Below are 22,686 nucleotides of genomic sequence, written 5' to 3'. Positions count from 1 at the left end.
TGTAGAGGCTGGCTGGCATTTTGATGCTTATCTGAAATATGCAAACTTCTCAGGTCTGCAGTCAGGTTGGAAATATCATGGGTACAGCCCTGGGCTTGTCTGCTTCTGCTCTTGTTTGGAAGTGCATAGGCAAATGAATCAAATCCAGTGCCCACTGAACTTCATCGGGCTGTCACTCAGAGTGAACCAATGTTTTCCGTACCTCAGAAGAGGTTCAGTTCAGGGGTTTTGTGATCCTGTACCAGGAGAGGAGTCACAAGATATTAGTGCACTGATTTAAAGGAGAACATGAAGAATAGGAACAAAAAGTACTGTACTTGGCAAGTCATTTTCTGTGTCTCCTTTCCTGCTGTTTCAGCTGACTGTGCTTAGATTGGCGAATTCAGCACCTAGATACGACAGTGGTTGGGGTCTTTAGATTTGCTTAGAGATAGTGAATGTTCTTTCAGAGTTTGGATTATTCTCCTTGATCTAGCAGTGACATCAGATTCCTATGTTTCTGATGTCACTCTCTGCTGCCATGAAGCCGCGTGTGATGGTGCAAACTCATCCTTATCAGTATGATGTAACTTCGGGATCAAATAGGGGGAGAAGGTGGGATGAGAAGGAGCAAACCACTGATTTAACCACAAATGTGGCAAGAAGAACCTTGGAACAGAGAAAGTGAATGAATTTTGACATTGGTTTTCCCTCTATAGAATAATTACCTTGGATTCTTCTCCCAGGTCTTGACAAGCTGCACAACCTCACTAGCAGTACTCCCATCCAATATGAGATCCGGGTGGATTTGCAAACCTCCAATGACTCTGCCTATGCTGTCTATGACTTCTTCCAGGTGGCTTCAAGCAAGGATAAGTACAGGCTCTCTGTGGGGAATTACCAAGGCACTGCCGGTAAGGAATGCTTTGTATCCTTGCTTCTTCGGTCTCACATAATGGAAGCAAGCACTGGAAACTGGGACACTTGTTTCCCCATCAGCATGTGGGTTGGAATAGACTGGGATGCATTAGAAGTCCCATAAGCCAGGTTGCTTCCTGGTGCTTCTCTAAGGAGAGAAATATACATTGGTATTTCTGGCTGGACCTCGGGAGTGGGCCCGCCAAGCCATCTCCTGGGAAGGGGGGGACTAGGTGTGGCTCACCTGTCACTGGATAAAGAGGCAGAGAAGAGGGAGGAGGCCCACGGAACTGTCCTCAGACTGGATTCGGGGAGCAGGCCCAGCAGGCCACCTGCTGAAGAATCCAGAGTAGGGAGTGGTTCCAGCAGATGAGCCTGTGAAGACATTGGAGGGGCTGTTGGGCATTCCCAATCAAAGAAGACAACATTGGGAGGTGGGGAGAAGAAGGAGGGTTGTGTGGGGAGGAATGGCAACCTAATCCTCAATTGAACTGGAATTCAGACTCCTTGGGAGTTCGCCCAGCATTACTTCCCATCCTGATGATATAATGGCCTTTGCCATCTGTACTCCAGGTATTTCTTGCCATGATGATGCCTGTGCCCTTGGCTTCCAATCCTCTCATCTGCCCCATTTACCACCTACCCCGCCATCCCTTCCCACCCTCTGGGGATCTCCAACTTTGTGGAACTGCACTCTCCTAGCACCCCCCCCCAACAGTCTGATAGTGGCACCCCCAGATTGCTGTGCCTAACATCTCCTTCTCCCCTCTTTTAGGAGATGCGCTGACTTACCACAATGGCTGGAAATTCACCACCTGGGACAGGGACAACGATGTGGCTCTGAGCAACTGTGCAAGGTCGCACCATGGTGCCTGGTGGTACAAGAACTGCCACTTAGCTAACCTCAATGGCAAATATGGAGAAAACAAGCACAGTGAGGCAAGTGCCAGGGTTCTGCAGCATGTGTGCTGCTTCTCACCAGCTTCAGGGACACGGGTGACGCTGGACAGCTCAGATGGTGCCTCAAGTCAGGAAGGGCTGTCCAGACTCATCCAATGGTTACAGATCAGGCATACGTCTTCCCTTTAAAAAGGGTGTATTGTAATCAACCCATGGCAGCGCAGGAACCTCACAGTCGTTACTAGTATCAGGGGGTAGCCGTGTTAGTCTGTATCTACAAAAACAACAAGGAGTCTGGTGGCACCTTAAAGACTAACAGATTTATTTGTGCATAAGCTTTCGTGAGTAAAAACCTCACTTCTTCGGATGCATAGAGTGAAAGTTACAGATGCAGGCATTATATACTGACACATGGAGAGCAGGGAGTTACTTCGCAAGTGGAGAACCAGTGTTGACAGGGCCAATTCAATCAGGGTGGATGTAGTCCACTCCCAATAATAGATGAGGAGGTGTCAATTCCAGGAGAGGAAAAGCTGCTTCTGTAATGAGCCAGCCACTCCCAGTCCCTATTCAAGCCCAGATTAATGGTGTTGAATTTGCAAATGAATTTTAGTTCTGCTGTTTCTCTTTGAAGTCTGTTTCTGAAGTTTTTTTGTTCAATGATAGTGACTTTTAAATCTGTAATAGAATGACCAGGGAGATTGAAGTGTTCACTTACTGGCTTATGTATGTTACCATTCCTGATGTCCGATTTGTGTCCATTTATTCTTTTGCGGAGGGACTGTCCGGTTTGGCCAATGTACATGGCAGAGGGGCATTGCTGGCACATGATGGCATATATAACATTAGTGGATGTGCAGGTGAATGAACCCTTGATGGTGTGGCTGATGTGGTTGGGTCCTCTGATGGTGTTGCCAGAGTAGATATGGGGACAGAGTAGGCAACGAGGTTTGCTACAGGGATTGGTTCCTGGGTTGGTGTTTCTGTGGTGTGGTGTGTAGTTGCTGGTGAGTATTTGCTTCAGGTTGGGGGGTTGTCTGTAAGCGAGGACTGGCCTGCCTCACAAGGTCTGTGAGAGTGAGGGATCATTTTCCAGGATAGGTTGTAGATCGTGGATAATGCGCTGGAGAGGTTTTAGCTGGGGGCTGTATGTGATGGCCAGTGGTGTTCTGTTATTGTCCTTGTTGGGCCTGTCCTGTAGTAGGTGATTTCTGGGTACCCGTCTTGCTCTGTCAATCTGTTTCCTCACTTCCCCAGGTGGGTATTGTAGTTTTACGAATGCTTGATAAAGATCTTGTAGGTGTTTGTCTCTGTCTGAGGGGTTGGAGCAAATTCGGTTGTATCTTAGGGCTTGGCTGTAGACAATGGATCGTGTGATGTGTCTTGGATGGAAGCTGGAGGCATGTAGGTACGTATAGCGGTCAGTAGGTTTCCGGTATAGGGTGGTGTTTATGTGGCCATCACTTATTTGCACTGTAGTGTCCAGGAAGTGGATCTCTTGTGTGGACTGGTCCAGGCTGAGGTTGATGGTGGGGTGGAAATTGTTGAAGTCCAGGTGGAATTCTTCAAGGGCCTCCTTTCCGTGGGTCCATATGATGAAGATGTCATCAATGTAGCGCAAGTAGAGGAGGGGCACTAGGGGACGAGAGCTGAGGAAGCGTTGTTCTAAGTCAGCCATAAAAATGTTGGCATACTGTGGGGCCATGCGGGTACCCATAGCAGTGCCACTGACTTGAAGGTATAAGTTGTCCCCAAATCTGAAGTGGTTGTGGGTGAGGACAAAGTCACAAAGCTCAGCCACCAGGCTTGCTGTGGCCTCATCAGGGATACTGTTCCTGACAGCTTGTAGTCCATCCTCATGTGGAATATTGGTGTAAAGTGCTTCTACATCCATGGTGGCCAGGATGGTGTTTTCAGGAAGAACACCAATGCATTGTAGTTTCCTCAGGAAGTCGGTGGTGTCTCGAAGATAGCTGGGAGTGCTGCTAGCGTAGGGTCTGAGGAGAGAGTCCAAATAGCCAGATAATCCTGCTGTAAGAGTGCCAATGCCTGAGATGATGGGGCATCCAGGGTTTCCGGGTTTATGGATCTTGGGTAGCAGATAGAATACCCCTGGTCGGGGTTCTGGGGGTGTGTCCATGTAGATTTGTTCCCGTACTGTAGCTGGGAATTTCTTGAGCAGATGGTGTAGTTTCTTTTGGTATTCCTCAGTGGGATCAGAGGATAGTGGCCTGTAGAATGTGGTCTTGGAGAGTTGCCTGGCAGCCTCCTGTTCATAATCCGACCTGTTCATTATGACTACAGCACCTCCTTTGTCAGCCCCTTTGATGATAATGTCAGAGTTGTTTCTGAGGCTGTGGATGGCATTGCGTTCTGTATGGCTGAGGTTATGGGACAAGTGATGTTGTTTGTCCACAATTTCAGCCTGTGCACGTCTGCGGAAGCACTCTATGTAGAGGTCCAGTTTGTCATTTTGACCGTCAGGAGGAGTCCACGCAGAGTTCTTCTTCTTGTAGTGTTGGTAGGAGGGTTCCTGTGGGTCAGTGCACTGTTCAGTGGTGCGTTGAAAATATTCCTTGAGTCAGAGACGACGAAAGTAGGCTTCCAGATCACCGCAGAACTGTATCGTGTTCGTGGGGATGGTGGGACAGAAAGAGAGTCCCCGAGATAGGACAGACTCTTCTGCTGGGCTAAGTGTGTGGTTGGAAAGATTGACAATGTTGTTAGATGAGTTGAGGGTACCACTGTTGTAGCCCCCTGTGGCAGGTAGGAGTTTAGATAGCTTACTGTCCTTTTTCCTCTGTAGAGAAGTGAAGTGTGCATTGTAAATGGCTTGACTCATTTTTGTAAAGTCCAGCCACGTGGAAGTTTGTGTGGAAGGTTGGTATTGTATGAGAGTCTCCACTATGGCCACCTGTAACTTCAGAGTGACTGCAGGGATGGAACTCGCAGCATTCAGCCCAGACAGCACAGAGCCTACTGCTTGAACTAAACGAGTGTCCATTTATAGTAATCGGTATAGGGCCTATGAGACAGACAGACACATGCGCACTGAGTGGTTCCAGTTCCATCCTTTGAAACACAGCTGCAGACACACTGCCACTAGCTAGCTGATCACAATACTGAACAGTGAGTTTAGTGGTGCTGAAAGGTGCTGGATTGACAGCCATGGGAGACTGGAATCCTGTGTTTATCCAGAGAGCAAGGACAGCATGAATAGTGGAACCTCTCTCATGATCTAAGCCAGGATTTGAACCCTTGTCTCTAGAGGTAAAAGGCTGGGGCATTATCTCAGACAAGTTGCATATGAAAAGCGCTGTATACGTGATGCTCAGGCCAGGGGCCCACCTAATTAGGTGGTGGCAAGACATGTCACTGCTGCCCCATGTTCTGCGCTGGCTGCTCATTGGTTTCAGGACTGAATTCAAAGTGGCACTTTTAACCTATAAAGCCACAGATGGCACAGGACTTTGCTACTTGAGGTTATGTCTACACTGAAGCAGTGTGGGTGTTGTGGCACGGGCGATGGCTTGGACTAGGCACCTGGGATTAGACCGACGGCAGGGGCAGGCGGGCTTGGACTCTGGCGGCCAGCCTCAGCTTCTACCGGTGCTGCAACGCCCCCACTGCTATTTTTAGCTTGCTAGCTCAAGCAGAGCTAGCGTGAGTCTGTCTTTCTGGGGGCTGGGAATCATACCTCCCAGCTGCAGTGTAGACATACCCTGAGAAACCACCTCTCTCTTTATGCCATGCTGCTACAGCTGCAAATGGGCAGGAACGTTTGAATTGGAACGTCCTAATTTTCAAAGGGGGAGTGGTTGGCAGTATAACACGCTCCTCAAGGGAAACCTCAGCTCAGAAATGGGCTCCTTCTTAGAAACTTGTCTGAAATAGTCCTGGTCTGTTGGTGTCTGGGCCTGACACAAAATACATCTATTTACACAGGTCTCTGTATGTGTTATGCATGTAGGGGGTTCAATCCTGGTGGGTGTCCAACTCTATGTATATTAACTTGTGTTAGGGGTGTCCAGAGGGCTGGTAGGGACTCCCTCTTCTTATTATGGTAGAAATCCAAATAAATAACAACCCTCCCAATATCTGAGTTATGTATTCTAGTATCCCAGTGCCCCACCCAGGGTTTACATGCTTAATAAAGGGAATTCCTTGTTCTTTTTCCAGGGGGTCAACTGGGCGCCATGGAAAGGCCATTTGTTCTCCATCCCTTACACTGAAATGAAGATCCGTCCTCAATCATCCAGCAATGAACCAATCCTGGGGAGGAAAAAAAGGTCTCAGGCAGGGAAGAGGAAGACGACCAGGGCCTAAAATGGCCTCCAAGCAGGGCCGAGCCTGTCAATTCCTGACAATGGAATTCCATTATTTTGTAACAAAGTGTAAGGACTTGAACAGCTTGTTCCAATACTTATGTAACCAATGCCCAGCCTGCTTCAGCCCCTGCTCTGAGCTCTCTGGGTTCACAACCCAGCCTACTTTAAGCATTTGGAGGCTATTGACAAAAGTCACCAGTCACAGAGTGGGAGGGGACTATTAACATTTACAGCTATTCTGATTGGCTGAACTCGACAAGGACCTGACTGGTCCAATGCACACAGGTGACCTATTTTCCCTGATCATTATGAACCTTACAAGCAAGCTTTAAACTCATGCTGCTGCTTCCCACAATCCAAGTTGCTGACCCCCCGTATTTGCAAATGCCCTTCACTACTAGATATTGCTACCAGCTACTACTGTAACTTCTCAGGCCTCAAGGGGGCATTGTGAAGTTAAAATGCATCATCTTGTCAAGTTAAAATGCATCAAGTTAAAATTCAGCCTCATCTATGTTGGAAATAACCCGGTGGGTTGATAATTTTAAGAGTCTAGTTTACTTGCTTCTGTTTTTGCTCTGTGTTTTTCTTCTCCCAGTTTCCAGCTTGGATGATGAAAAGAGGCCATTGCGCTTTGCTTTTATTAATAATCAGCCTCTAGTCACTTTCTCTTTCAGATCCTCATGCGCTAGCACAACGCCACAGTCCTTGGGTTGTCTACATTGTGGGAAAAGATTTGGTTTTCAAACACTGCTTCTTTTGGAATTTTAAAAACAACATGGGAACATTTCACCTAGTTTTAAGTTTTTGTATAAGCTTCTTTTTATAAAAACCTACATTTCCCATCTAAATTAAACCTAACAGCGTCACTATAAAGCCACTGGTTATGAGGCCCCTGAGTTGAGGTTTATCCTGAGGACTGGAATGAGGAATATGTACCAATAGGGGATTTGTTGTCAGATGGCATCAACATCAGAATAGCCGAGAGCACCTGAGTTCTCTGAATAGGATTCTTTTGGTGACCTCGGACAACTCATTTAATCCCTCTGCCTCAGTGTTCTGATCTGCAAGATGGGGAGAATAATAGTCACCAACCTACCTCAGAGGGGTGTTTTGCGTGTTACTTAGTTAATGCTGGCAAAGCGCTTTGAAGATAATTAAGTACTAAATATTATTTTGAATACAACAGCTAATTCTTCGCAGGAGAGAAATCTCTTCACTCATCCCTCTCTCTCCTTGGTCCATGCAGTACCTGTCTCCTCTTCTTTCACCTCTCAGTGCTGGATGCAGAACGTTCTCTACTCTTAAAGGTACAGTCCCACCAGGACAGGTGTTGAGCATCATGAAATGCTTTCTGTTAAACTGATGGTAAAGTTAATCAACCCTGGTTTAAACTCTGTTGTCTTGGGTCCTCTAATTCCAGCTCCATGTCTCTTCATGCTAAAATCCTTCTGTATAATTTAATTGTAACCTTTGGAAAGCTGGTGTCTTCCAGCCAAAAAAAATGCCTAGGAGGGAGTACAGTATATTCATGTTCACAAACTCCTAGGCAGGCTTCATAAAGAGGTGGAGGGGCAGAAAAAAGTGGTTGTACTAAGCTCTGTCTGCTCATGATGCCAAAATAAGATGCCACTCACAGGTGACTGTGAAGAATTTTCACAGTATGAGGGTTGTCTTCACATACAGCACTAGTGCAGCTGCGCTGCTGTAGCACTTAAGTGAAGACACTCCTATGCTGACAGGAGAGCTTCTCCCATCGGTGTAGTTAATCCACTTTCCCGAGAGGTGGTAGCTGTGTCGATGGGAGAAACTCTCCTGTTGACAAAACCTCCCGTGTAGGCAGCGCTAAGTCAGTATAACTGTACTGCTCAAGGCTGTGGATTTTTCACACCTCTGTCCGACATAGTTATACTGATATAGGTCTGTAGTGTAGACCTGGCCTGATTGTCCCTCTCTTTCCTTGCATCCTTTTCATCAGCACTGAAATAATTACAATGGTGACATTTAAATGGTCATCATTAGGCCCCAGAATTAGCACATTGACACGAACAAGGGTAGTTCACGCTATTCTTTGACCTGTTGTTTCCAGCAGATTAAGATAGGCAGCACTGCATGGGTTTACAACCAGTTCACAAGGTGAAGATTTTCTTCACAGTCTTAAGGGTGAGACATCATTTGCTTGTGAAGAAAAGCTCAGATCCTGGAGCACACGATGCAGCCAACAGGGGGAAGTACCAGCTCACCAAGACTGGTGTGAGCCAGTCACATTCAGTCACTACCCCAAAGGGTTAATCAGCTGTGTCAGTTGGAACATGAACATCCTGTGATTCGGTGTGTCTAGTTCATAATGCTGAACTGAAATGGTTCTTAAATAGAAAGAATGCCTAGGAATCATAAACATTACCAATAAAGACACTTCTAAACAAAAGTCTTGCCCTACTGGGAGCCTTTCACACCTACTTTGCTCTGGTGTAAATGAGAACACAAGGGGTATGATTCTCATTTACACTAAGGCGCCTTTATGCTGCTTGGGCCCTGAAACACACCCACTTTTGGGCCCCTTTTCTTTCCTCCCCCCGCCAAGCAAGAGGCGATAGTTCTTTTGCCCCTCCCTGCAACACCCAGTCTGGGAAGGGAGTGAGGGGACCCTGCGGCAGCCCCACACCCAGTTTGGAATAGGGTGGGAGTGAAGAAACCCAGGGTCTACAGGAGGAACAAAGGTGAGGCTGGGAGGCAGAATTGGTGGGGGGCACAACTAATGTGGGGATGGGATTCATTTAGGGGCTGGGGGCAGAATTAGCTGCTGGGCAGGGGAGGGGCAGATGTGGGGGTGAGAGCTCCTGCAGCAGGGGACAACTCATCTCAATAAGTCAGGGGGAGTGGGCAACATGAATTGTCTCACACACTGGGGATGGGTGGGGGGAGGGTTTCAAATATCAAAAGCCATGCCAAAGCCACAATACAGTTACAATAAACAGAATTTTTGCGGGGTCTGAGTCGTGATTTTTAAACCATTGCAGTTGGCATGCTCCCAGAAGGGGATGAGGAGCATGTGTGGGATAATCACTGGCTTAAGGTCTGAAGGCTGTGAACTGATCCAAGGCTATTAGGGTATGTCTATACTGTGACAAAAACCCCTGTAGCACTGAGGGTATGTCTACACTACGAAATTAGGTCGAATTTATAGAAGCCGGTTTTATAGATACTGGTTTTATACAGTCGATTGTGTGTGTCCCCACATAAAATGCTCTAAGTGCATGAAGTCGGCGGACCGCATCCACAGTACCGAGGCTAGCGTCGACTTCCGGAGCGTTGCACTGTGGGTAGCTATCCCACAGTTCCCGCAGTCTCCGCCGCCCATTGGAATTCTGGGTTGAGATCCCAATGCCTGATGATGCAAAACAGTGTCGCGGGGGGTTCTGGGTACATGTCGTCAGGCCCCTCCCCCTCCGTCAGAGCAACGGCAGACAATCGATTCGCGCCTTTTTACCTGGCTTACCTGTGCAGACAATATACCACGGCAAGCATGGAGCCTGCTCAGCTCAGCTCACCGTCACCATATGTCATCTGGGTGCCGGCAGACATGGTACTGCATTGCTACACAGCAGCAGCTAATTGCCTTTTGGCAGTAGACGGTGCAGTATGACTGGTAGCCTTCATCGGTTATCTGGGTGCTGGCAGACGTGGGGCTGCATTGCTACACAGCAGCAGCCCCTTGCCTTTTGGCAGTAGATGGTGTATTACGACTGGTATCCGTCATCGTCGTACTCCAGTTCGATCAGAGGCACCTGGGCAGACATGCTTGGTCTCCTGGAGTCCTGCCGGCAGTCCTATTGAACCGTCTTGACGATGATGGCTAGCAGTCGTAGTACAGTATCTTCTGCCAAGCACCCAGAAGATGCCGAGGGCTATCAGTCATGCTGCACCGTATGCTGCCAGCTTAAGATGTAAAAAATAGATGGACCAGATTTGTTCTGTATTCATTTGCTTCCCCCTCCCTCCGTGAAATCAACGGCCTGCTAAACCCAGGGTTTTGAGTTCAATCTTTGGGGGGGCCATTCTGTGTGACAGTTGTTTGTGTTTCTCCCTGATGCACAGCCACCTTTGTTGATTTTAATTCCCTGTACCTGTACGCCATGTCGTCACTCGCCCCTCCCTCCCTCCGTCAGTTTCGCGCCTTTTTTCAGACCAGACGCCATAGCACTGGGATCATGGAGCCCGCTCAGATCACCGCGGCAATTATGAGCACTATGAACACCACGTGCATTGTCCTGGAGTATATGCAGAGCCAGGACATGCCAAAGCAAAACCAGGACCAGCCGAGTAGGCGATTGCAGCGCAGCAACGAGAGTGATGAGGAAATTGACATGGACATAGACCTCTCACAAAGTACGGGCCCCAGCAATGTGCAAATCATGGTGTTACTGGGGCAGGTTCATGGCGTGGAACACCGATTCTGGGCCCGGGAAACAAGCACAGACTGGTGGGACCGCATCATGTTGCAGGTGTGGGACGATTCCCAGTGGCTGTGAAACTTTCGCATGCGTAAGGGCACTTTCATGGAACTTTGTGACTTGCTTTCCCCTGCCCTGAAGCGCCAGAATACCAGGATGAGAGCAGCCCTCACAGTTGAGAAGCGAGTGGCGATAGCCCTGTGGAAGCTTGCAACGCCAGACAGCTACCGGTCAGTCGGGAATCAATTTGGAGTGGGCAAATCTACTGTGGGGGCTGCTGTGATCCAAGTTGCCAGGGCAATCAAAGACCTGTGATATCAAGGGTAGTGACTCTGGGAAACGTGCAGGTCATAGTGGATTGCTTTGCTGCAATGGGATTCTCAAACTGTGGTGGGGCGATAGACGGAACCCATATCCCTATCTTGTCACCGGAGCACCAAGCCACCGAGTACATAAACCGCAAGGGGTACTTTTCAATGCTGCTGCAAGCCCTGGTGGATCACAAGGGACTTTTCACCAACATCAACGTGGGATGGCCGGGAAAGGTACATGATGTTCGCGTCTTCAGGCACTCTGGTCTGTTTCGAAAGCTGGAGGAAGGGACTTTCTTCCTGGACCAGAAAATAACCGTTGGGGATGTTGAAATGCCTATCGTGATCCTTGGTGACCCAGCCTACCCCTTAATGCCATGGCTCATGAAGCCGTACACAGGCAGCCTGGACAGGAGTCAGGACCTGTTCAACTACAGGCTGAGCAAGTGCCGAATGGTGGTGGAATGTGCATTTGGACGTTTAAAAGCGCGCTGGTGCAGCTTACTGACTCGGATAGACCTCAGCGAAACCAATATCCCCATTGTTATTGCTGCTTGCTATGTGCTCCACAATATCTGTGAGAATAAGGGGGAGACATTTATGGCGGGGTGGGAGGTTGAGGCAAATCGCCTGGCCGCTGATTATGCGCAGCCAGACACCAGGGCGGTTAGAAGAGTACAGCAGGGCGCGGTGCGCATCAGAGAAGCTTTGAAAACCAGTTTTGTGACTGGCCAGGCTACGGTGTGAAACTTCTGTTTGTTTCTCCTTGATGAACCCCCCGCCCCACCCCGGTTCACTCTACTTCCCTGTAAACCAACCACCCCACCCTACCCTCCCCCCTTCGAGCACCGCTTGCAGAGGCAATAAAGTCATTGTTACTTCTCATTCATGCATTCTTTATTAATTCATCACACAACTAGGGGGATAATTGCCAAGGTAGCCCGGGATGGGTGGGGGAGGAGGGAAGGAAAAGGACACACTGCAGTTTAAAACTTTAAAACTTTAACACTTATTGAAGGCCAGCCTTCCGATGCTCGGGCAATCATCTGGGGTGGAGTGACTGGGTGGCCGGAGGTCCCCCCACCGTGTTCTTGGGCGTCTGGGTGAGGAGGCAATGGTACTTGGGGAGGAGGGCTGTTGGTTACACAGGGGCTGTAGCGGCGGTCTCTGCTCCTGCTGCCTTTCCTGCAGCTCAACCATATGCTGGAGCATATCAGTTTGATGCTCCAGCAGCCGGAGCATCGACTCTTGCCTTCTGTCTGCAAGCTGACGCCACCTATCATCTTCAGCCCGCCACTTGCTCTGTTCAGCCCGTGATTCATCCCGCCACCTCTCCTCTCGTTCATATTGTGCTTTTTTGCACTCTGACATTGACTGCCTCCACGCATTCTGCTGTGCTCTTTCAGCGTGGGAGGACATCTGGAGCTCCGTGAACATATCATCCCGAGTCCGCTGTTTTCTCCTTCTAATCTTCGCTAGCCTCTGCAAAGGAGAAACATTTGCAGCTGGTGGAGGAGAAGGGAGAGGTGGTTAAAAAAGACACATTTTAGAGAACAATGGGTACACTCTTTCACGTTAAATTTTGCTGTTCACATTACACAGCACATGTGCTTTCGTTACAAGGTCGCATTTTTCCTCTTATATTGAGGGCCTGCCGGTTTGGTGTGAGAGATCACTCACGCAATGCCAGGCAACAGAATGCGGCTTGCAGGCAGCCATGGTAAGCCACAGTCTCTTGGCTTTTTTAACCTTCATAACATGTGGGAATGGTTTCAAACAGCAGCGCCCTCATTTCCCATACCAAGGACCCATTGGGTTGGCCATTTAAAATGGGTTTGCAATGTAAAAGGAGGGGCTGGGGTTTCTGGGTTAACATGCAGCACAAACCCAACTACCCCCCCCCCACCCCCAATTCTCTGGGATGATCACTTCACCCCTCCCCCCCACCGCGTGGCTAACAGCGGGGAACATTTCTGTTCAGCCGAGCAGTAACGGGCACCTCTGAATGTCCCCTTAATAAAATCACCCCATTTCAACCAGGTGACCATGAATGATATCACTCTCCTGAGGATAACAAAGAGCGATAAGGAATGGATGTTGTCTGCATGCCAGCAAACACCGGGACCATACACTGCCATGCTTTGTTATGCAATGATTCCAGACTACGTGCTACTGGCCTGGCGTGGTAAAGTGTCCTACCATGGCGGACGGGATAAGGCAGCCCTCCCCAGAAACCTTTTGCAAAGGCTTTGGGAGTACATGAAGGAGAGCTTTCTGGAGATGTCCCTGGAGGATTTCCGCTCCATCCCCATACACGTTAACAGACTTTTCCAGTAGCTGTACTGGCTGCAATTGCCAGGGCAAATTAATCATTAATCATTAAACACGCTTGCTTTTAAACCATGTGTAATATTTACAAAGGTACACTCACCAGAGGTCCCTTGGGTGCCCTCAGGGTCTGGGAGCATGCCTTGGGTGAGTTCGGGGGTTACTGGTTCCAGGTCCAGGGTGATAAACATATCCTGGCTGTTGGGGAAACCGGTTTCTCTGCTTCCTTGCTGTGAGCTATCTTCATTGTCTTCATCATCATCATCATCTTCCGCGTACCCCGAACCTGCTTCCCTGTTGTGTGTTTCTCCATTGACGGAGTCAAAGCACACGGTTGGGGTAGTGGTGTCTGCACCCCCTAGAATGGCATGCAGCTCCACGTAGAAGCGGCATGTTTGCGGCTCTGCCCCAGACCTTCCGTTTGCCTCTCTGGCTTTGTGGTAGGCTTGCCTTAGCTCCTTAATTTTCACGCGGCACTGCTGTGCGTCCCTGTTATGGCCTCTATCCTTCATGGCCTTTGAGACTTTTTCTAATATTTTGCCATTTCGTTTACTGCTACGGAGTTCAGCTAGCACTGATTAGTCTCCCCATATGGCGAGCAGATCCCGTACCGCCCGTTCTGTCCATGCTGGAGCTCTTTTGCGATCCTGGGACTCCATCATGGTTACCTGTGCTGATGAGCTCTGCGTGGTCACCTGTGCTCTCCATGCTGGGCAAACAGGAAATGAAATTCAAAAGTTCGCGGGGCTTTTCCTGTCTACCTGATCAGTGCATCTGAGTTGAGAGTGCTGTCCAGAGCGGTCACAATGAAGCACTGTGAGATAGCTCCCGGAGGCCAATAACGTCGAATTCTGTCCACACTACCCCAAATCCGACCCGCAAAGGCCGATTTTAGCACTAATCCCCTCGTCGGAGGTGGAGTAAAGAAACCGGTTTAAAGGGCCCTTTAAGTCGAAAGAAAGGGCTTCGTCGTGTGGACGTGTCCAGGCTTAATTCGATTTAACGCTGATAAAGTCGACCTAAACTCGTAGTGTAGACCAGGCCTGAGTCTCAGGGCCTGGGTCAGCTGACTCAGGTTCACAGGGCTAAAAATGGCAGTGTAGACCTTCTGGCTTGAGCCCAGGCTCTGAGACCTCCCCCCAGAGTCTCAAGGCCCCGGCTCCTGAGCCCCAAAATGTCTACAAAGCAATTTTATAGCCCCACAGCCCAAGCCTGAGTCAGCTGACCCAGGCCAGCCATGGGTTTTTTATCACAGTGTCGACATACCCTTAGGGTCTACTTGAGGGTCATTGGAACAGCTTCCCAAAGCATGTGGTAAATTCTCCTGGAGTCTTTAAATCACGATTGGATGCTCCAGTTCACCCAGAAGCGCTGGCTACTGTGGATCTGCCCTTTGTGGAAGGGAGGCAGGGCCGGTGCTACCATTTAGGCCAACTAGGCGGTTGCCTAGGGCGCCAAGATTTGGGGGTGCCAAAAAGCAGTGCCCCCAATTTTTTTTTTTTTTTACAGTGGCTGCTGCGCTGGGAGGGAGAGGGAATCTGAGACCGCAGCAGGCAGCCCAGGGTCAGAGCTGCTGCATGGCTCCCCGGGCGGGGGAGCTGCGGCAGGGGGGTGCCTCAGGGTGGGGGTGGGGGGGCGGGGAGCTGCCGCAGGGCTGGGGGTGGCGCGCAAGGTGGAAGTTTCACGCCCTAGGCAAAACTTCCTTGCACCGGCCCTGAAGGGAGGTGGCAATTCATAGAATATCAGGGTTGGAAGGGACCTCAGGAGGTCATCTAGTCCAACCCCCTGCTCAAAGCAGGACCAATCCCCAGACAGATTTTTACCCCAGTTCTCTAAATGGCCCCCCTCAAGGATTGAACTCACAACCCTGAGTTTAGCAGGCCAATGCTCAAACCACTGAGCTATCCCTCCCCACTCACCCACCCAATTGCTGGTGGGAGGTGTGTTTCTCTTCAAAGTGCCCTTGTCCCACTCAGGCTACGTTGTCCAGCGCTAGCCAGAGACAGGTGCATTTTTTTCCACATGGTGACACATTTTAACTGTGGTGGAAATTCCCCTTCCTCTCCCTCAGTGCTAATACTGAAGATCCCCCTTCCTAGCCAGCCTTTGGTGGGCTCTCCAGAGGCCCCAGGACCCCATGGGAGCCAGGTGAACGGTCCTGGCCTGTAGAGATGACCCCTGGAAATTAGAAACCCCACTAGTCTCATTTCTCAGCTGTTGCTTTTAGCTTCTGGGCATTTCCAGATCTGCTGCTTTCTGTACTACTACTGTCAGGTTTCCCCCAGGCCTTTACTAAGCACTTTCAAAACCGCTTTCTGTACATTTCAATCTCACTCTCCTACAACTCAGAAAAGGTATAGTTGCCACGGAAACATGTAGTTTGCCTTTCAGGTGTGTATGGAGCGATGAGTGGTAATTACCATGGCCCGTGCTGTGGGAACCCGCCAAAGCCACAAGCTCCAGCTAACTCCAGAACTGGGGTTCAGTGTGAAAGTCAGGGGGAAGAAAGGGGGTGCGGGGAAAGCTGTATATACAAATGAAGTGAGCTTTCCCAGACCCTGCTCTCAGTGTGTGTGAGTCTGGAGCTTGAAATTAACAGCACATAGGGTGATATAATCCCTTCATCCCCTTCAAATGAGCTGAGAGGCATCTTTTGAGGGGTGGGGTTGGGAGGAGGCTGAGCTGGGTAACCCCAAGAGCTCTTCAGGGCCTTAGTTTCTGGACAGGCAGCATGAGTGAGTCATATGGGCCAACATCTGTCATGGAAGGCAGGGCTACTGTAGCTTCAGGGATCATTGCCAGTTCCACCTCCCCCCCCAGCAGCGGGCCCAACACAGGTGCAGCCTCGGAAAGGATTACCTGCCCCAAGAGAGTGTGTGTGTGTGTGTGTGTGGGGGGAGTGTAGGGGAGCTCCGGGCCCTTTAAATAGCCCCCGGAGCCCGGGGTAGTGGGGGGGGGGGCTCCAGGGGCTATTTAAAGGGTGCAGGGCTCCAGCTGCCTCTGCCGCCCCGGTCCTTTAAATAGCCTCTGGAGCCCCGCCGCTTCCCCAGGGCTCCCGCGGCTATTTACAGGGCCGGGATGGTAGAAGCAGGGGAGCCCCGGGCCCTTTAAATAGCCCCCGGAGCCCTGGGCTGCTGCTCCTACCCGGGGGGCACTTACCTTACAGGGTGGGCTGGCTCTGACTCCCTCAGCCATGCCCCTTCCACCCTAGGCCCCGCCCCTTCCGGGGGCCAGCTCTCCCCCCACACTGGACTTACTTTCACCCCTGCTTCTAAGCAGAGCTGCAGGCAGGCAATGAGCCATGGCACCAGCTTTGTTGCACCTGCTGGCTGCTCTCAGGGCTTCTGAGCAGGCAGCCAAAGCTCCTTCTTCCTCCTCCCTAGCTCACAGCTCTCCTGCCCTCACCCCACTGCTCCTCTCAGCACAGCGCAGCCAGAGCAGGCCATGGAGAGGAGAAATCAGCATGCAGAACTGCTGCAGTTCCTTGCTATGAGAAAAGTTTAGAGCAGATCTTCATACCTGCTCTGTCCTCAGAGGGCCAAAGCTGTATAAACTGCTTAACACACTCATTGTGGATCTCGGACAATACACAGATGGGCACTTTCCGGGGTCTAAAGACTCTGACCAGCTCTTCAGCTGCTGTAAATCAGCATAGCTCCATTGGCTTCAATGCTGATTCCCACCAGCTGGGGACTTAGGCCTCTATTCACCATTTCCCCAATTACTGGTCTGATGTTTCTGAGGCTACATCTACACTACAGGGGGGGTGTCGATTTAAGATACGCAAATTCAGCTACGCGAATAGCGTAGCTGAATTCGACGTATCGCAGCCGACTTACCCCGCTGTGAGGACGGCGGCAAAATCGACCTCCGCGGCTTCCCGTCGACGGCTCTTACTCCCACCTTCGCTGGTGGAGTAAGAACGTCGATTCGGGGATCGATTGTCGCGTCCTGACGGGACGCGATAAATCGATCCCCGAGAGGTCGATTTCTACCCGCCGATTCAGGCGGGTAGTGTAGACCAGGCCTGAGGCTACAGCTGTGTGAACAGAGGCCAGCAACTAGGGACTTAGCAAGGTGCTAGTGCAGTTACCTGGAGAGGCTTGGAAGCCCACAGCATGTTTCCCCAGCCGCTGAATCAAAGCTACCCAAAGAAAGGAGAATGTCTGGTGAGCATATGGGTGTGTCAGAGCGTCTCAGGTAAGTGACTCTTTACTATGGTGATGTGACAACCCCACACTGGCCTGTATGTGATGAGATATTCCACTAACTCATCCAGTTCAGGGAACTGTATAGATATGAGTAGGTGCAATTGGGGCTGGGTAAGGGACAATGTGTGGCAAATGAGGCTATAATTTCAGCTACTGCTGGCTCTAGAGCAAAATCCAAAGGCAGCATATACATACGGAGTTGGTAAAATGTATTGTAAAGGTGCACAATGTCACTGTACTAAATTTAGATACATCTGATAGAGAAATTCATGTATCTCTTCTCACAGAGCAGGAGGCTCAGCTGCTGTCAGCAGCTCGCTGAGCAAATCTCAGGGGCAAAAGTGGTCCAGTCCAAAAGCTGGACCTCAGGGAGGGTTGTTAATGCAAAGAATTCAATAGGTGAGGCGGGCTTTGTATGTGACATCTGACAGTTTCTGCTTCTTTCCAAAATGGGGCCCTCCACAAAAAATGAGAACCACATATTTATGTGTAGCTCTGGATGGAAGTTTATTTTTGCCTGATTATTTTGGGTTCCTATCTTTCACCAGGAGTCATAGATGCTGACTCCGTGGGTTCTCCGGGGCTGGAGCACCCATGGGAAAAAATTAGCGGGTGCTCTGCACCCACCGGCAACCAAGCTCTCACCTCCTTCTCCTGCCCCCAGCACGCTGCGTCCCCACTCCTCCCCTGCCCTCCCAGCACTTCCCGCCCCCCTGCCGCCGCCTAACAGCTGTTTGGCGGCACTTACGACTTTCCAGGCGGGAGGGAGAGATGTGGAGATGTGGCTTGCTCAGGGGAGGAGGTGGAGAAGAGGTGGGGCAGGGACTTGGGGGAAGGAGGTGGAATGGGGGCGGGGCGAGAGCGGTGCAGGGGCAGGGGCAGGGGAGAGGGGTGGAGCACCCACTGGGCAGAGGGGAAGTCGGCGCCTATGCCAGGAGTGGCACTCAACATGGCAGGGCCGGCTCCAGGCACCAGCGAAGGAAGCACGTGCCTGGGGCGGCCAATAGAAAGGGGCGGCAGTCCGTCCGTTATTGGGGCGGCTCGTCCGGGTCTCCGGCGGCAATTTGGCGGCGGGTCCTTCACTCCCTTTCTTCTTCAGCAGCACTTCGGTGGCAGCTCAATCAGGTTTTCCTTTCCCCCCCCTCTCCCCCGCCCCCCCCGCCGCGCTTGGGGCGGCAAAAAAGCTTGAGCCGGCCCTGCAACGTGGGATATGTTTTAATCCCCTGGAAAAGCCATATGACATGGGAATAGGGCACTGCAATACTCACAAATGGCCACAAGATGGAACCCTAGGTCCACTTCATTTTGGGGAATCTGGCCATGAAACATCTGACCCCCCCATGAAAAGATCTTTCAATGTTAAATCCTGTCCATGCAGAAATCTTGATGTTACTCTGCTGCCCAGCCCAGACAGTGCAGATATTTTGCTCTGTTGCCAGGGAGTTAATGAAGTCAGCTCATAAAAGGGAGGGACTAGTTGTTTTGCTTAAAGTCAGGGCTGGCATAAGTAAGTGCTATGAAAACTTCCTGTCCTCTCCTCTCGCTGGCTTTGCCTATATACCTAGGACCTGACTCATGGCCACTCCCAGCCGTTCAGTTCCATACTCCCACCCAGCTCTGCCTATGCTCCTCACTCCTGATGTGAAGCACCCTCTGCCCTCGGGGAAGGGATAGCTCAGTGGTTTGAGCATTGGCCTGCTAAACCCAGCGTTGTGAGTTCAATCCTTGAGGGGGCCATTTAGGGATCTGGGGCAAAAATCTATCTGGGGATTGGTCCTGCTTTGAGCAGGGGGTTGGACTAGATGACCTCCTGAGGTCCCTTCCAACCCTGATATTCTATGATTCCAGTCCTGAGAGGCACATAGCTCTCCCAATACACCCCAAGCCTGGCCCGATCAGTCCTCGGTCTTTGTTAAGGACTAGATTTTTCAAAAGAGTTCAGGGCCTTATTTTCAGACATGCTCAGCACCCACAACCAGGACAGATTTTTCAGAAGTGCAGCACCCATTAATGCATGAGAACATGGGAATGGCCATACTGGGTCCATCTTGCCCAGCATCCTGTCTTCCGACTGTGGAAGGGGCCAGATACTTCAGGGGGAATTAACAGAACAGTGCAATTATTGAGGGATCCATCCCCTGTTGTCCAGTCCCAGCTTCTGCAAGTTGGAGGTTTAGGGACACCAAGAGCATGGGGTTGCATCCCTGACCATCTTGGCTGATAGCCATTGACGAACCTATCCGCTATGAACTTATCTAGTTCTCTTTTGAACCCAGACATACTTTTTGGTCTTCACAACATCCCATGGAAAAGAGTTCTACAAGATGACTGTGCATTGTGTGAAGGTTTGTTTTAAACCTGCTGCCTATTAATTTATTGGGTGACCCCTGGTTCTTGTGTTAGGTGAAGGGGTAAATAACACTTCCTTATTCACTTTCTCCACACCATTCATGATTTTATAGACATCGATCACATCCCCCCCTTAGTTGTCTCTTTTCTAAGCTGAACAGCCCGTGTCTTTTTAATCCCTCCTCATATAGAAGCTGTTCCATATGTTGCCTTTCTCTGCACCTTTGCCAATTCTAATATATCAATTTTGAGATGAGGCCACAAGAACTATATGCAGTATTCAAGGTGTGGGTGTACCACGGATTTATGTAGTAGCATTATGATATTTTCTGTTTTATTATCAATTCCTTTCCTGACGGTTCCTAACGTTGTTAGCTTTTTTTGTCTGCTGCTGCACATTGAGCAGATGTTTTCAGAGAACTATCCACAATAACTCCAAAATCTCTTTCCTGAGTGGTAATAGATAACTCAGACTCTATCACTTTGTATGTATAATTGGGATTATGTTTTCCAATGTGCATTACATTGCATTTATCAATGTTTGAATTTCATCTGCAATTTTGTTGCTCAGTCACCCAGTTTAGTGAGTTCCCTTTGTAACTCTTCTTGGTCGCTTTGCACGTAACTATCTGGAGTAGCTTTGTATCATCTGCAAATTTTGTAACCTCACTGTTTGCCCCCTTTCCCAGATCATTTATGAATATGTTGAACAGTACTGGTCCCAGTACAGATCCTTGGGGGACCCTGCTATTTATCTCTCTCCACTAACCATTTATTTGTCCCCTTTGTTTCCTGTCTTTTAACCTGTTACTGACCCATGAGAGGACCTTCCCTCTCATCCCATGACTGTGTACTTTGCTTAAGAGTCTTTGAGGAGGGACTTTGTCAAAGGCTTTCTGAAAGTTCAAGCACACTATATCCACTGGATCCCCCTTATCCACAGGCTTGTTGACCCCCTCAAAAAATTCTAATAGATTGGTCAGGCATGATTTCCCTTTACGAAAGCTGTGTTGACTCTTCTCCAACAAATTGTGTTCATCTGTGTGTCTGATAATTTTGTTCTTTATTGTAGTTTCAACCAATTTGCCTGGTACTGAAGTTAGGCTGACTGGCCTGGAATTGCCAGAATCACCTGTGGAGACTTTTTAAAAAACTGATGTCACATTAATGATCCTCCAGTACAGATCTGATACAGAGGCTGACTTAAGCAATAGGTTACATACCAGAGTTGTTAGTTCTGGAATTTCATATTTGAGTTCCTTCACAACTCGTGGGTGAATCCCATCTGGCCCTGGTGACCTATTACTGTTTAATTTATATTTGTATACTGTTTATATTTTTCCAAAACCTCCTCTCATGACCCTTAAATAAATTGCATGTAAATAAGGTCAGATTTTGAAAAATGCTTAGCACCTCATATACAACCAACACGCTGAGCTCTTTTGGCCTCTCCACTTCAGCCCAGCTTTTCAATCGGTGTGTTTGTGATATGTACAATACAAACAGCTATGAGGGACTGGATGAGCGCCATTAAGCTTTCCTCACTTGTGACCTAAACCAGACTGGAACTAAGATCGGCTGAACCCCACGAAGGAAAATATTGCGTGCATCCCAACTCATACAGAGCAGAAGCATAACTCTTCCTCCTCCCACATTTTTTCCTGCCAAGAGAGGTTTGCCTGCACTCATTAGCAAGGAGACACATTAAACATTACTAATTGGAAACTGCCCTTTTAAGAATAATTTATCTGTGACTGGCTGAAAAGAGGTTCCTGTCAGCATTCCTCTCGACTGATGTCAACAAAGGTCTCATCCAAGGCCAGTGAGATGGTGTAAAAAGATTTTCCCAAACAAAGAAATGGCTGAGATCTGGAGACAAAACCACTCTCAGGAATTTATTAATAAAAAGGTTTATTTTAAAATTTTTCTTGAGCATGAACTGTGCAGAAGAGGCTGACGCTGAAATCCAGATCCATGCACATGAAGAACTGCTTGCAAGGCAGAGGCTGTTCTCCACAGTGTCAGAGCAGAGCTAGCTGTAGGAACCTGAGCCCAGGTGGGCCTTATCAGGGTGTACTGAACATGCATCAGACACTGCCGTGTCATTGGCTGTGCAGATGGAACCTGCTGGTTAGCATGTGTCACACAGACCCATAGAGGACAGGGGTCTTCAGCAGCTCAAGCTACAGATGCTCTTAAAACTACAATACCCACCTGCTGAAGTGAAAAAACAGATTGACAGAGCCAGACGAGTACCCAGAAGTCACCTCCTACAAGACAGGGCCAACAAAGAAAATAACAGAACACCACTAGCTGTCACCTTCAGCCCCCAACTAAAACCTCTCCAGCGCATCATCAGAGATCTACAACCTATCCTGAAAGATGATCCTTTACTCTCACGGATCTTGGGAGACAGACCTGTCCTCGCTTACAGACAACCCCCCAACCTAAAGCAAATACTCACCAACAACCACGCATCACTGAACAAAAACACTCACCCAGGAACCTATCCTTGTAACAAAGCCCGATGCCAACTCTGTCCACATAATCTATTCAAGTGACATCATCATAGGACCTAATCACATCAGCCATACCATCAGGGGCTCGTTCACCTGCACATCTACCAATGTGATATATGCCATCATGTGCCAGCAATGCCCCTCTGCCATGTACATTGGCCAAACCGGACAGTCTCTACGCAAAAGAATTAATGGACACAAATCTGACATCAGGAATCATAATACTCAAAAACCAGTGGGAGAACACTTTAACCTGTCTGGCCATTCAATGACAGACCTGCGGGTGGCTATCTTACAACAGAAAAACTTCAAAAACAGACTCCAACGAGAGACTGCTGAGCTGGAATTGATATGCAAACTAGATACAATCAACTCAGGATTGAATAAGG

General features: G+C 49.3%; 1 protein-coding gene across 1 annotated transcript in view; it reads left to right on the top strand.

Moving 5' to 3' along the window:
* Positions 1-6,123, top strand: part of TNN (tenascin N) — a 40,464-nt gene extending 34,341 nt beyond the window's left edge. Inside the window, exons 13-15 of the mRNA XM_065410083.1 lie at positions 726-893; positions 1,673-1,836; positions 5,977-6,123. Of these exons, the coding sequence (XP_065266155.1) occupies positions 726-893; positions 1,673-1,836; positions 5,977-6,123 (479 nt within the window). The remainder of the gene's footprint in view (positions 1-725; positions 894-1,672; positions 1,837-5,976) is intronic.
* The last annotated feature ends 16,563 nt before the right edge of the window (positions 6,124-22,686 follow it).

This window comes from Emys orbicularis, chromosome 8, assembly GCF_028017835.1.
Source record: "Emys orbicularis isolate rEmyOrb1 chromosome 8, rEmyOrb1.hap1, whole genome shotgun sequence".
Taxonomy (NCBI): domain Eukaryota; kingdom Metazoa; phylum Chordata; order Testudines; family Emydidae; genus Emys; species Emys orbicularis.
The sequence above is the reverse complement of the archived record's forward strand: the minus strand, read 5'-3'. Positions and strand labels throughout refer to the sequence as shown.